This window comes from Coregonus lavaretus (genome assembly GCF_964263955.1).
Source record: "Coregonus lavaretus genome assembly, contig: HAP1_SCAFFOLD_1064, whole genome shotgun sequence".
NCBI classification, from domain to species: Eukaryota; Metazoa; Chordata; class Actinopteri; order Salmoniformes; family Salmonidae; genus Coregonus; species Coregonus lavaretus.
In genome coordinates, this window is record NW_028159305.1 from 82,151 (window position 1) to 97,665 (window position 15,515).

The window sequence follows — 15,515 nt, forward strand, 5'->3', positions numbered from 1 at the left end:
GAAGCCTAGTGCACTACGTAGGGAACAGGGAGAGATTTGGGACAGAGACAGTAACTCCTGTATGGAAATCTTCATTCTAATGACAGTGAGCAAATCTCCACCCTATTCCCTATGTAGTGCACTACTTTAGATCTGATCAGAAGTAGCCTAGTGCACTACGTAGGGAACAGGGTGTCATTTGGGCCAGAGTCAGTAACTCCCCTGGGTATGAATTCTCTCTCTATCTTATCTGTCTTCTATATTATGTTCTCCTCTCCTCCTCTCTTCTCTCCTCTATTCACTCTATTCTATCATCCACACCACATGCCAGCTTCAACACAATCCATTTACAAGTTAAAGACACACCTTGGAATAAATAGCAAAGGAAAACTACTACTAGATGGATTTTTTATTTCCCATCACCATGAATCATATTTAATAACTGAACAGTAGCAGACCTAACTTCATCTGTTCCTGACTCTGGGTAGTGGATTAAAAAGACCATCAATCTCCAATGATATTAAAGTACAATTCTGAACATTACTGATATACTGAGTGACAAGTCAAGATATCTGCTGGGTTTTTATTGTTTGGTTAATAACACCACCTGCTGGACAGGTTTAATGATGCTTGACTGAGCAGTACGGGAGAATAAAAGATGCCAAACTTAGGGCCGGTTTCCCGGACATCTCCATTGAACATGCTTTTTAGTCTAGGACTAGGCTTAATCTGTGTCGGGGAAACCGGCCCATATAGTTTAAGTAGAAAGTAAGTAACACTACCTGTTCCATGACACTGAGGAAAATGACATTGAGACAGAGAACCAATTGAGAAAACATTTCAATGGTTCTGAATGACAACCAACATACATTAACAGCATACATCATGATTAATGTGAATATATAAGATTAAAACATTGCACTTAAATTTTTTTTGCTATTGACTACACCAGCATGACTAGTATCTATGTGGACCCTACTACAGTTTAACCAGCTCAGCTATAGACTACACCAGCATGACTAGTATCTATGTGGACCCTACTACAGTTTAACCAGCTCAGCTATAGACTACACCAGCATGACTAGTATCTATGTGGACCCTACTACAGTTTAACCAGCTCAGCTATAGACTACACCAGCATGACTAGTATCTATGTGGACCCTACTACAGTTTAACCAGCTCAGCTATAGACTACACCAGCATGACTAGTATCTATGTGGACTCTACTACAGTTTAACCAGCTCAGCTATAGACTACACCAGCATGACTAGTATCTATGTGGACCCTACTACAGTTTAACCAGCTCAGCTATAGACTACACCAGCATGACTAGTATCTATGTGGACCCTACTACAGTTTAACCAGCTCAGCTATAGACTACACCAGCATGACTAGTATCTATGTGGACCCTACTACAGTTTAACCAGCTCAGCTATAGACTACACCAGCATGACTAGTATCTATGTGGACCCTACTACAGTTTAACCAGCTCAGCAGTACTACCATAGAGATAAAACCCAGGATAGAGGGGCTGAGAGAATGTGGTCTGGACTCTGTGGAGGAGGGTCATTGTGTCAGAGACACTGTAGAAGGACAGAGTACCTGCCTTGTGATCCAGGTCCACTCCTACTCTGGAGGACTGAGGGCCTGATACTTTAGTCACAACATTATTGTGTCTGAACCAATAATCACCACTAGAGCACAAAAAAATCCAGGACTTGTCATTGAGTCCAAATGCACCATCTGTCTCTGTTCTGCTGATGTCTTTATATGAGACTGCTGTAATAACAAACCCCCCACTCCACTCCACCTCCCAGTAACAGCGTCCAGACAGACCCTCTCTACACAGAACCTGACAGTAGTTAGTGAATCTGTCTGGATGAACAGGATATCGTTGGACTTGGCCTGTACGTGTCACCTTTCTGTTCCCTTTAGACAGAGAGAGGCGTTTGCCTGCTGTGTTTGGGTCCAGTGTGAGCTGACAGGAATCTGGGAGAAGAGCAGAGCAGAGACCAATGAGGGGAGTTAGAACAATAAGTGAAGTCAGATACTGTATCTACCCTGTCTTTGATTAGAGCACAGCAGATATCAAATCAGAGAAATATGAGGAGTCAGATAGATACCCAGTCTTTGATTAGATCTACTATTGCTATATATTTCTAGAGGGATTGTTAGGAGTGTCAGTAAAAAGAGACTGTTAGTTACTTCAGAATAAAGAGACTCACATTGTAAGAACTGTTCTCTGGTCTTGGGCTCTGGAGGCAGTACAACATCCACTATATTCACTACAGACACACAAACACATTCACAGAGAGAGGGAATGTTATCATCATACCATATTCCACATGTATATGACTAGTAGGGAACTTTCAATGGTCTAAAGTTGATGTTCTTATTATTTTCAACCCACCTGTAGTGGAGATCTTGGTCCATTCTCCTTTAAGGACGTCTTCTAGTTTCTCTCTCAGTTCAGACACAGTCTTACTCACATCTCCAAAGTACTGAAGAGGACGGACAACGATGCTGGGTAAGTCTGAAGATACACTGGTACCGGAGAGAGACTGATAACTCTGGAGGGAGAGAGAGAGAGAGAGAGGGAGAGAGAGAGAGAGAGAGAGAGAGAGAGAGAGAGAGAGAGAGAGGGGGAGTGAGAGAGAGAGAGAGAGAGTGAGAGAGAGAGAGAGAGAGAGAGAGAGAGAGGGAGCAGAACCAAATGATTGAGAGTTTTAATTTCATATCACATGTATCAAGGCAGTTTAGTTACCTGGAGGAAATGGATGTGATCCTCTGTGTGTGAGAGCTGCTCCAGCTCAGTGCTTCTCTTCCTCAGCTCAGCTATCTCCTGCTCCAGTTGCTCCAGGAGTCCTTCAGCTTGACTCACTTGAGCCTTCTCTTGGGCTCTGATCAGCTCCTTCACCTCAGAGCGCCTTCTCTCAATGGAGCGGATCAGCTCAGTAAAGATCTTATCACTGTCCTCCACTGCTGCCTGTGCAGAGCGCTGTTAAGAGAGAGAGAGAGAGAGAGAGAGAGACTTGTCTTACTTTAATGAGCCATCCTCATTACACTAACACCCCCACCCCCACTCCTAAAAACACATTGCGTGCCACCACAACCTCCACACAATCACATTATCCAGTACCCAACACCACAGTACAATACACCAACCAGCACCACATTCCAACCGTCCATCCAACCCCTCCTCTCCAGCCGTACAGACAGCCCCCCTGAGCCCCCATACCTCCTGAAACATCTCCACACTGTTGATCATTTTGTACAACTCAAACTCAACCCTAAGGCGTCAACAGTAATGGCATTACCCTGGCAACACAGAAAAAACATGATGCACAGTCTGTCATTGCAGAAAACGGACACCCCTCCCCAACTCCCAGGTCAACCCGAGCCAACCAGCTATTGGTGTCCAGGGCTCCATGTAATACCCTCCACTGGACGACCCCTGACCTTTCCAGCACTGGGAGCTTATAGAGCCCCTCCACCTATACCCTGCCATGCTCTCAGCCCCCACAACCCCCTGCCATTACGTGGTCCTCTGTAGCTCAGCTGGTAGAGCACGGCACTTGTAACGCCAGGGTAGTGGGTTCGATCCCCAGGACCACCCATACACAAAAATATATGCACGCATGACTGTAAGTCGCTTTGGATAAAAGCGTCTGCTAAATGGCATATTATTTATATTTATTTATTTAACATTTGAACACAGGCCACAAAATTCTCCCCACAACCAAAACAACACATTGAACAGATATTCATGGTCCACCCTATCAAAGGCTTTCTCCTGATTATGAACAGATTGTTTGTGATTGAGCGTCCTGGTACACAGTACGTTTGGTCCTTGTGTACAATAGAGTCCAGGTGGGACTTCAGTCTGTTAACGAGGACCTTGGCAAAGACCTTATATTCCACACAGAGCAATGCCACAGGCCTCCAGTTCTTTATGTCGCTCAAATCCCTATTTTGGGCAGGAGAGTCAAAGCCTCCCGTCTACAGCTTAGCAGCAACTCCCCCACCCCGACGCACTCACGCAACACACGTCCTGTCCAATAATTCCCCAGAACTTTTTATAAAAATCCACAGGCAGACCGTCTGAGAGACAGCAGCTGAGAGTTTGTGAAAGGCCAGGGAAAGGTCTATTTGATTTATCTGTGACAGAGAGAGTTTGGAAAGGTCTGTGAGCAGAACCTGAGAACACCCAGGATAATAATAATAATAATAATAATAATAATAATAATAATATGCCATTTAGCAGACGCTTTTATCCAAAGCGACTTACAGTCATGTGCATACATTTTTACATATGGGTGGTCCCGGGGATCGAACGCACTACCCTGGCATTACAAGGGCCATGCTCTACAGAGGACCACAGAGTTCTGCCCTCTATAAATCAGAGTACAACTCCACAGCCTCATCTCCTCACAACAGAAGTTACCCACCCATCAGCCTCCCTCATCTCCCCACAACAGAAGTTACCCACCCATCAGGCTCCCTCATCTCCTCACAACAGAAGTTACCCACCCATCAGGCTCCCTCATCTCCCCACAACAGAAGTTACCCACCCATCAGGCTCCCTCATCTCCCCCACAACAGAAGTTACCCACCCATCAGGCTCCCTCATCTCCCCACAACAGAAGTTACCCACCCATCAGGCTCCCTCATCTCCCCACAACAGAAGTTACCCACCCATCAGGCTCCCTCATCTCCCCACAACAGAAGTTACCCACCCATCAGGCTCCCTCATCTCCCCACAACAGAAGTTACCCACCCATTAGGCTCCCTCATCTCCCCACAACAGAAGTTACCCACCCATCAGGCTCCCTCATCTCCCCCACAACAGAAGTTACCCACCCATCAGGCTCCCTCATCTCCCCACAACAGAAGTTACCCACCCATCAGGCTCCCTCATTTCCCCCACAACAGAAGTTACCCACCCATCAGGCTCCCTCATCTCCCCCACAACAGAAGTTACCCACCCATCAGGCTCCCTCATCTCCCCCACAACAGAAGTTACCCACCCATCAGGCTCCCTCATCTCCCCACAACAGAAGTTACCCACCCATCAGGCTCCCTCATCTCCCCCACAACAGAAGTTACCCACCCATCAGGCTCCCCCATCTCCCCCACAACAGAAGTTACCCACCCATTAGGCTCCCTCATCTCCCCACAACAGAAGTTACCCACCCATCAGGCTCCGTCATCTCCCCCACAACAGAAGTTACCCACCCATCAGGCTCCCTCATCTCCCCACAACAGAAGTTACCCACCCATCAGGCTCCCTCATCTCCCCCACAACAGAAGTTACCCACCCATCAGGCTCCCTCATCTCCCCCACAACAGAAGTTACCCACCCATCAGGCTCCCTCATCTCCCCCACAACAGAAGTTACCCACCCATCAGGCTCCCTCATCTCCCCACAACAGAAGTTACCCACCCATCAGGCTCCCTCATCTCCCCCACAACAGAAGTTACCCACCCATCAGGCTCCCCCATCTCCCCCACAACAGAAGTTACCCACCCATCAGGCTCCCTCATCTCCCCACAACAGAAGTTACCCACCCATCAGGCTCTCTCCTCTCCTCACAACAGAAGTTACCCACCCATCAGGCTCCCTCATCCCCCCACAACAGAAGTTACCCACCCATCAGGCTCCCTCATCTCCCCACTACAGAAGTTACCCACCCATCAGGCTCCCTCATCTCCCCCACAACAGAAGTTACCCACCCATCAGGCTCCCTCATCTCCCCACAACAGAAGTTACCCACCCATCAGGCTCCCTCATCTCCCCCACAACAGAAGTTACCCACCCATCAGGCTCCCTCATCTCCCCCACAACAGAAGTTACCCACCCATCAGGCTCCCTCATCTCCCCCACAACAGAAGTTACCCACCCATCAGGCTCCCTCATCTCCCCACAACAGAAGTTACCCACCCATCAGGCTCCCTCATCTCCCCCACAACAGAAGTTACCCACCCATCAGGCTCCCCCATCTCCCCCACAACAGAAGTTACCCACCCATTAGGCTCCCTCATCTCCCCACAACAGAAGTTACCCACCCATCAGGCTCCCTCATCTCCCCCACAACAGAAGTTACCCACCCATCAGGCTCCCTCATCTCCCCACAACAGAAGTTACCCACCCATCAGGCTCCCTCATCTCCCCCACAACAGAAGTTACCCACCCATCAGGCTCCCTCATCTCCCCCACAACAGAAGTTACCCACCCATCAGGCTCCCTCATCTCCCCCACAACAGAAGTTACCCACCCATCAGGCTCCCTCATCTCCCCACAACAGAAGTTACCCACCCATCAGGCTCCCTCATCTCCCCCACAACAGAAGTTACCCACCCATCAGGCTCCCCCATCTCCCCCACAACAGAAGTTACCCACCCATCAGGCTCCCTCATCTCCCCACAACAGAAGTTACCCACCCATCAGGCTCTCTCCTCTCCTCACAACAGAAGTTACCCACCCATCAGGCTCCCTCATCCCCCCACAACAGAAGTTACCCACCCATCAGGCTCCCTCATCTCCCCACAACAGAAGTTACCCACCCATCAGGCTCCCTCATCTCCCCCACAACAGAAGTTACCCACCCATCAGGCTCCCTCATCTCCCCACAACAGAAGTTACCCACCCATCAGGCTCCCTCATCTCCCCCACAACAGAAGTTACCCACCCATCAGGCTCCCTCATCTCCCCCACAACAGAAGTTACCCACCCATCAGGCTCCCTCATCTCCCCACAACAGAAGTTACCCACCCATCAGGTTCCCTCATCTCCCCCACAACAGAAGTTACCCACCCATCAGGCTCCCTCATCTCCCCACAACAGAAGTTACACGCCCATCAGTCAAATGTAAACAATGGATTTTCTTGGTTTCCCCACTCTGTTTCTCCAACCCAAAAGAGCTGGGAGCATCCATCTCCCTCAACATGGAAAAACTAGCTCTTACAAGTGATCCTTTTGCTTTCTCTGAAATGAAAGCCCCTAGGTCCCTGAGTAGTTCAGATAAATTATCTTGTAGCCCCACTTTGCCCCACCAACTCAGCCTCCACCTCATAAATGAACCACTCAAGCTCCCCCAGTACTCTCCTGGCCTCTGAAGAGGAAAAAAAGCTGTTTAGTGCTGACAGAAAACCTGAATCTGGGCTTTCCCTACGTCCCACCACTGACTGAGAGACTCAAACTCCCCCTTCTGCTGTCCCCACCTCTCCCAAAAGCCTTGGAAGTTTGAGCAAAAAGTGGCACCTTGTAAGAGCTTTACAATGAATTTCCAATAGGACACCTGCCTGGGCTCTGGTGAAACAGAGAACTGAGCCATGGCAATATGATTGTCTGAAAACCCAACTGGGAGAATGGAGGCCCTCAATAGCCTGTTGCTGATTCTTGAATGTATAGATACGATCCAGGAGAGCTGTGCTCACCCTACCCCCAACCACCTTCACCAACAAATACTGCTTTGAGGTGGGATACTTAATTCTCCATGTGTCCACTAGATGGAACTGATTCAGAACATCATTCAACACCCCTGCCCAGCCCAAATGAGTTCCCTCACTATTCCTGTCTTTAGCAAAGTCAATGGTGCAGTTCCAAGCCTGAACATTAATTCAGTCACCTCTGGTCGACAAAAACGTATTTTCCTAGTACATTCATTGTCAAATTCATCAACCAGCATCGAGCACTCTGCCTTCTCAGGCAAGCGAGGGGCATGTTGAGGTAAATATGCTAACCGCGACGGTTGCATTATGTCATTTATTGGTGGGCTGGAAGATGCACTCCTCTTTTCTATTTACTCCCAATATGAGATATTAAGTTGATTTTTATCATGCATGTTTTCTAGGGTTGAGGTTAGCGCATCGGACAACATTATGACACTTTATCAAGTGTTCTGCCTTGCAATAATAAATAGAAAAAAATTACTAATAACAAAAAACAGCAAAGTGCTTCGATAGAATTTTGATTATTTTGTTCATCAAAACCTATTTAGTACTATAATGGTATTTACTAACAATATTATTACTTAAATAGTTTCTAAATGTGTTCTAGGCTACCCTACCGAATTAGGGTTAAGGCTAAAATAGGTTATTAGTAGGGTTAAAGTTTCTGTATAGCACTCAGAGCTCAATACAACTAATAGGAGCTGGCAGGGTGAAACATGCCCTATTATTTCTAACCTACGGCAAGCATCTGGGACATATGGTAATATTACGAAACTGGGCTCCATGGCGGATGCAATGAAGTAATTTTATCAGAAAAATGTGTTAAAAATGTATTGTGTCCAGCCTAGTCCTAGCCCCCGCTGCCGGCTGGTGGCGCTTGTCTGCACTAGCATTATGCCCTACATCCCCACACTAGAAACACCCAAAACTATCTGTGCTAGCAAACACTGCGTTCCACCCCTCTCCTCCCTCCTGGTACCACCACCACTTGACCCTGCTCTACTCTCCTCCCTCCTGGTACCACCACCACTTGACCCTGCTCTACTCTCCTCCCTCCTGGTACCACCACCACTTGACCCTGCTCTACTCTCCTCCTTCCTGGTACCACCACCACTTGACCCTGCTCTACTCTCCTCCCTCCTGGTACCACCACCACTTGACCCTGCTCTTCTCTCCTCCTTCCTGGTACCACCACCACTTGACCCTGCTCTACTCTCCTCCCTCCTGGTACCACCACCACTTGACCCTGCTCTACTCTCCTCCTTCCTGGTACCACCACCACTTGACCCTGCTTTACTCTCCTCCCTCCTGGTACCACCACCACTTGACCCTGCTCTACTCTCCTCCCTCCTGGTACCACCACCACTTGACCCTGCTCTACTCTCATCCCTCCTGGTACCACCACCACTTGACCCTGCTCTACTCTCCTCCCTCCTGGTACCACCACCACTTGACCCTGCTCTACTCTCCTCCTTCCTGGTACCACCACCACTTGACCCTGCACTACTCTCCTCCTTCCTGGTACCACCACCACTTGACCCTGCACTACTCTCCTCCTTCCTGGTACCACCACCACTTGACCCTGCTCTACTCTCCTCCCCTCAATATATTCTGCAACTCTAAGTAATTACTACTTTAGTAAGGATATACACTTTATTACTACTGCAGTTGCAAAAAAATTCCAATAGATGGCAGCATAAGACCATGAATGACATTTCAGAAGATTAGTTTAGTTCTCTCCCTGGATAAACCACCACTCCACCACACAGGAAAACTCCTGCCTGCCCTTTTTACTGTCCCTTTCCACACTGCTAACGCAAGAGGAAGGACTGAAAAACACATTACTGTGAAGTAATATAATGATGAGTCATGTTTATTATTACCTGTTTTTATGCTCATGTTTTGAAATTATACTTCATTACTATAATGATTATCAATAAGCCTGAACATTAATTCAGTCACCTCTGGTCGACAAAAACGTATTTTCCTACTACATTAATTGTCAAATTCATCAACCAGCATCAAGCACTCTGCCTTCTCACGCAAGCGAGGGGCATGTTGAGGTAAATATGCAAACCACGACAGTTGCATTATGTAATTTATTGGTGGGCTGGAAGATGCAGTGTTTTTTCTTTTCTATTCAGAGGCTATTTACTCCCAATATGAGATAATTTTATATAGAAGGTTTTTATAATGCATGTTTACTAGGGTTGAGGTTAGCGCATCTGAGTAGGGATTATTTGGGTTCAATACCTGTCCTACCTATCAATCATATTGCTGCTTGTAGCCTATAACTGATAATAATAATATGCCATTTAGCAGACGCTTTTATCCAAAGCGACTCACAGTCATGCGTGCATACATTTTTGTGTATGGGTGGTCCCGGGGATCGAACCCACTACCTTGGCATTACAAGCGCCGTGCTCTACCAGCTGAGCTACAGAGGACCACTGATGATCCCCACACTAGAAACACCCAAAACTATCTGTGCTAGCAAACCCTGTGTTCCACCCCTCCCCCGTGTAACCTTGTTAAGAAACAAACACTTGTCTACGAAAAGAGACATGTTTAACGGATTCCGCTTGGCACCCAGCCGAGAGCACACGGAAACCACTTGCAAATTTACCAAAACTAACCAACTACTTGCGGTCTGTTCGTAAGTAATAAACGGAGGCAGATTAGCCACCACAACTCTTGTCGAAAGAGGCGAAATCTGCACCAACACACCCCTCACAAAAATCCCACTGACAACAAGACAAACCTTTTTCATTAACACAACCACCGCCTTGTTCATTCTGGATGCAGAGTGCAGATGTTCCGCTCCAACCTGTTCGCCGACCATGAGCAAAACTTCCTCCACACCTTTCTCCGGAACGCACCCGAAGCGACAGCGTTTCTTCTCCACTCGGTTGAGGCCATCACGCCGCCCTAACAAACTACCCCTACTCCCCCCTCAACTCTAAACGATAAACAGTGGAAACCAATAAACAAACCCTCCACCATGAGAAAATACATTCAGAAAATACGCAAGAACCAAAAGAAAAAAGAATAGTAGCCCTCCTCACGAACCACAAATCTCTCACAGCAACAACTTCTTCTTCTATGATATAATGGCGGTCCACAAACCAACGTTAAAGGTGCATGCCGCCACCTACTGTGCTGGAGTGTGTGGTCAATCACGGTTTCCAACATTTCTAAATCCTCCTACCTAACTCAGTACTTCTGAGAAAATAAATAAGAGCCCTACTAACTTCTAATAGACCCTCCCCCATCCCCAAAATCCCTTCCAAACCCCCCCAACCCCGTCCAACCTCAATGACCCTACACTTCAATCTTTCCCTCTCTTCAACATACTTACAACAATATAACAACACATGCTCCACCGTTTCATCGACGTACCCTCCAGACACAAACCATTCACATGCTTGCCAACCAGATGAAATTACGAGTTCAATGTACAATGTCCTAAGCGCAATCTAGTAAACACCACATCTTCCTTCCTAATCTGATTTTTGAATCTTGGTCCATCGACCTTTCTGTAAAACTGTCAACTATTCATATAAATGCCGGCCCTTGTGCTCAGAGTACCATCTCTTCTGCCACACATCTATCAAAATGTCTATGATCTTACATTTGGCCTCACCTCTACCCAGTGGAACATTAATATCAATTATATCTCGTTTCAAAGCTCTTTTAGCTAACTGGTCTACAATTTCATTCCCTTCCACACCCGTATGTGCTGGGACCCAGCAGAATCTCACTACTACACTCATTCTCTCAATTCTCCATAATAACATTAATACCTTCAGTTCAACTGAGTATACTGACAGTTCATCTGTTAGTCTTCTACATATCTGCACATCAAATTCAGGAACGTAAACGCCTGCTCCTGTGAGCCGACTATCTGGGTCCTTGGATCCATCTGTGAAAAGCGGTAAAAAAGCATAAAATCTTCTACCAATGTAATTGTTAACCAGTTTCACTATATCACTGACTTCTGACCAATCTTTCCTTTTCTCTACCAAGGTTAGATCAACAACAGGGTCTGGGAGTAACCATGGAGGAACATCCCCTATCACCACAGAAGGGCCAACCTCCAACTCCCTCAAACCACTCTCATCAGCAAGCTTTCCAACTGTCCAACCAAAACCACTGCCTTGTCTACTAGTATATTCCCAACAGTCATCTAGAACAGTAGCAGTGGGATGCTCAACCTCACAGCCTTTCAACCCAATAAGATAATGACCATTTTTTACGCTGTATATCCAAAGGCATCTCTCCTGCCTCCACCAGTAAGGCACATACAGATGTTGATTTAAATGCACCAATACATATCCTTAAAGCTTTATACTGGATTCTGTCTTTACCTCTGTTCCATAAACTATACACCCGAAATCAATTGCCGTCCTGATCAGAGCTCTATAAATATCCATCAACAATTGTCTGTCAGCACCCTATTCATAACCAGAGACCCACACAACCAACTACCATGAAAGTTAATGAATGAGAGAGACATGAACATCGTTACAATACTGTACATAGACATAATATAACGTTTCTTCTTCTTTGGAGTTTAACGGCGGTTGGCATCCAATAGGTTGCATTACCGCCCCCAACTGGACTATAATATCAATCCATTATACTTTGTGATACAAAATGGGAAAAGGGGAAATTATAATAATAATAAAAAAACACCCTTCCAACTAACCCTACACTCATTAAATACCCACTACCCCATTCCACTACTTTGACCCTATCTGCTCCTGCACCATGCCAACGGCCTGAGAGGACGGGACACCACCACTCAACACACCCTGTAACTCTTCTGAAGTCTAATCGTGTATGGCCAAATACTTCTCTGCAGCTGCCATCACAACATCTATTTTCTGGGATTTACATTCAATTTCATTCAATTTCTGCTGTACAGTTGATAACCATTGCTATGAACTCTAAGAAGCTAACTTTACTGAAGCATATATCACTAGTTGGCCTATCCCTCTGTGCTGGCACAGATCTACTACTCACAGGGATCCTCTCAGGATCTCTCACCCTTGACCCATCCTCCTCTACTTCCTTCACTGTCTCAGCATACGACACCTTCTGCACTACTCTGACTCTAGCCACCTCAACCTGCCTCTCTCGCACCGGACACTTCAGATCCCCAGCAACATGGGCATCCCAACAGTTGACACACACAACTTTATCCACCGAAACTACACAATCCTCTATCCCATGCCCTCCTGCACAATTCCCACATCTTGGAATCTCCCTCCTACAAACTGCTGCAACATGACCATAAACATTGCACATGAATCAGAGCAGTGGATTCAGCACAAAAGCTCTAACAGGATAACTGATATATCCTACCATGACTTTGTCGGGTAAAGACTCAAAACTCAAAAGGACTGACAGTGACTCCTCTGTTTCACCACGCTCACCACCGGGTCTGTGTTGCACCAAACGGCGGGAATCACAAACACCAGCAGTCTTCAACCTTAATTGCTCCACTTCTACACTTAACGCTACCCCAGAAATCACTCCATTCAATGGTGCCCTGTTCCTAAGAGCAAAGCAAGAAACAGATCTTGACCCAAGTTGCGTGACACGGAGCGCCCACTCCCTCTGGTCAGAAGAAACACAAACAAATATCACAAGTCCACTACAGGTTACCTTCACTGATTCAACTGCACCCAACTCCTTTCCCACCCACCCTGAAACCACAAATGGATCTGCCAAAAGGTATGGATCCACTTTCTCCAACAATGTAACTCCTACTGCACCAGATTCTTCTTTATCATGTCCATTGATGCCAGGCTCTGGTTCTGAGCTCTTCACCACACCTTCTACCTCACTTAACTCTCCCTCATTCATTTCCATTTCACCTCCAGAACTCAGTCTGGCGAATGGCTCACTCTGTTTGCACTTGAATTATAACATTTGAAATGTCTCTATTACTTTGAAACTTTTGTGAGTGTAATGTTTACTGTTAATTTCTGATTTGTTTATTATTTATCTCACTTGCTTTGGGCAGCCTGTTCCCAACAGTGGAGCCAGTGGGATTGGATAGGGGCATCTCTCTCTCTCTGACTGGAAGAGAGAAGTGAAATGGTATGTCTCCTCTGGTCAACAATACTCACCTTGAGAGACTCCACAGCCTGTTGGAGCTCCTTCAGGACCTTCTCTCTCTCCTGGAATCTCTGCTGGACTTTCTGCTGACTCATCCCCAGCTGCCTCTGTGGAGAATCACTCTTCAATGAGCTATCAAGCTTTATTTGTCCAGTAGATCAATAGTATAGTAATGTGACATAGGGCCCATAGAGAGGAAGGTCTAAAATCTGGAGGAAGTCCCTTTACCATATGACATTTTCTATGTTGCTATGTTAATGATTATAGTTTTTATGGTAGACGTACATGTATCAAGGGGTTGAGGCTGAACTTTGAACTCTTAAAAGGGCATTCGGAATGATAATAGTGTTTGACTTTAGAAAATGGTGATACATTTGGAGCAAACACAATATACTCAAGGTTTGTGTTCATATTTGTTCTGCCGTGGATCGATATCATTTGAATGATCTCATATTCAAACAGCCTTAGTTCCTACTGTATCTTTAATTCTTTGTTTATCAGACAGTCACCAACAAGTAGTTCTGGTCTTACCTGTTTCTCAGTCCTCTCTGCTGCAGCTGACACTGTATCATGGCCTTTATGTTCATCCATTGTACACAGATAACAGATACACTGCTGATCGGTACGACAGTAAACCTCCAGCAGTTTGTCATGATGAGAGCAGATCTTCTCCTGTAGTTGTGCGGTGGCTTTGACCAGCTTGTGCTTCTTGAAAGCAGGAGATTCATAGTGAGGTTGGAGGTGAATCTCACAGTAAGAGGCCAGACACGCCAGACAGGACATGAGGGCTTTCTGCTTTCTGGTCCCAGTGCAGAAATCACACGCCACATCTCCAGGTCCAGCATAGCACAGAGCAGGAGGGGGAGCAGCCTGGAGTCCTGTCTTCTTCAGTTTCTCCACCAACTCAGCCAACATGTTATTTTTCCTCAGATTAGGCCTTGGAGTGAAGGTCTCTCTGCACTGAGGACAGCTATAGACCCCTTTCAGAACATCCTGATCCCAGCAGCCCTCAATACAGCTCCTACAGTAACTGTGTCCACAGGGGATGGTGACCGGCTCCTTCAGTAGATCCAGACAGACAGAACAACAGAACTGGTCCTGGTCCAGTAGATCTCCGTGCTGAGCCATTTGGACGGTTGTTCACTCTCACACAGACAGACGACACAGAGACTCAGATCAGTTTCGTTTCCTCAGAAGAGAGTTTGTGGCAGGGGGATGGACTTCCTGGTTCTGCCAGAGGGGTGGGGTTAGAGGGAGGGAGGGAGGGGTTAGAGGGAGAGAGAGAGAGAGAGAGAGAACTGTACGCAATGTTAATAGAGACAAAGATTTGTGTTCCTAGGTTAGGGCCCTTAATATGGAATAAATTAAATAGAGTGGTTAGAATATGTAAAGGGTAACAGTTTCTATGAAGTACATATGTATAATGCTTTTAATGAATTGTGTAATGCCTTAAACGTATGTGCTATGACACTAACTATAAGAAATGAATACCGTATGTATTGACTGATCATTGAGAATGATGTAACACTTTACATTACAGTGTGGTTATTGGTGTGTAATTATTCCTGTTAGTACAGTGGTGTAAAAGTACTGTGATGCCTCATTCTTCCACTGTACTAGCAGCAGTAACCCTAGCCAGTAATAAGGCTACTGTAATGGAAAGTGGTACAGGAAATATAAAGGAAGGATTTATACATGTCATCTATGATATACTCTATGTAATGATATGTCTATGTCTTCTATATGGTGTTCTATACTGTATGTAATGATATGTCTATGTCTTCTATATGGTGTTCTATACTGTATGTAATGATATGTCTATGTCTTCTAGATGGTGTTCTATACTGTATGTAATGATATGTCTATGTCTTCTATATGGTGTTCTATACTGTATGTAATGATATGTCTATGTCTTCTATATGGTGTTCTATACTGTATGTAATGATATGTCTATGTCT

The 15,515-nt window shown here is 46.0% G+C and overlaps 1 protein-coding gene across 1 annotated transcript; it reads right to left on the reverse strand.

Moving 5' to 3' along the window:
• Positions 1–806: 806 nt before the first annotated feature.
• On the reverse strand, positions 807–14,752 carry LOC311123036 (tripartite motif-containing protein 16-like). Its single transcript, XM_084197325.1, has 6 exons — positions 14,089–14,752; positions 13,569–13,664; positions 2,744–2,977; positions 2,390–2,549; positions 2,205–2,264; positions 807–1,968 (listed from the first exon to the last, which is right to left on the reverse strand). Exons 1-6 carry the CDS (start codon positions 14,683–14,685, stop codon positions 1,454–1,456), a joined length of 1,662 nt encoding a protein of 553 aa, XP_084053451.1. The 5' UTR covers positions 14,686–14,752; the 3' UTR covers positions 807–1,453.
• Between the last annotated feature and the right edge of the window lie 763 nt (positions 14,753–15,515).

Excerpts from the sequence above, each read along its gene's own strand:
- LOC311123036 (XM_084197325.1), bottom strand. The coding sequence starts at position 14,685 with ATGGCTCAGCACGGAGATCTACTGGACCAGGACCAGTTCTGTTGTTCT. Across the intron at positions 2,978-13,568 it reads AGGCTGTGGAGTCTCTCAAG|CGCTCTGCACAGGCAGCAGT; the intron begins GTGAGTATTGTT and ends CTCTCTTAACAG. Across the intron at positions 2,265-2,389 it reads GACCAAGATCTCCACTACAG|TGAATATAGTGGATGTTGTA; the intron begins GTGGGTTGAAAA and ends GTGTGTCTGTAG.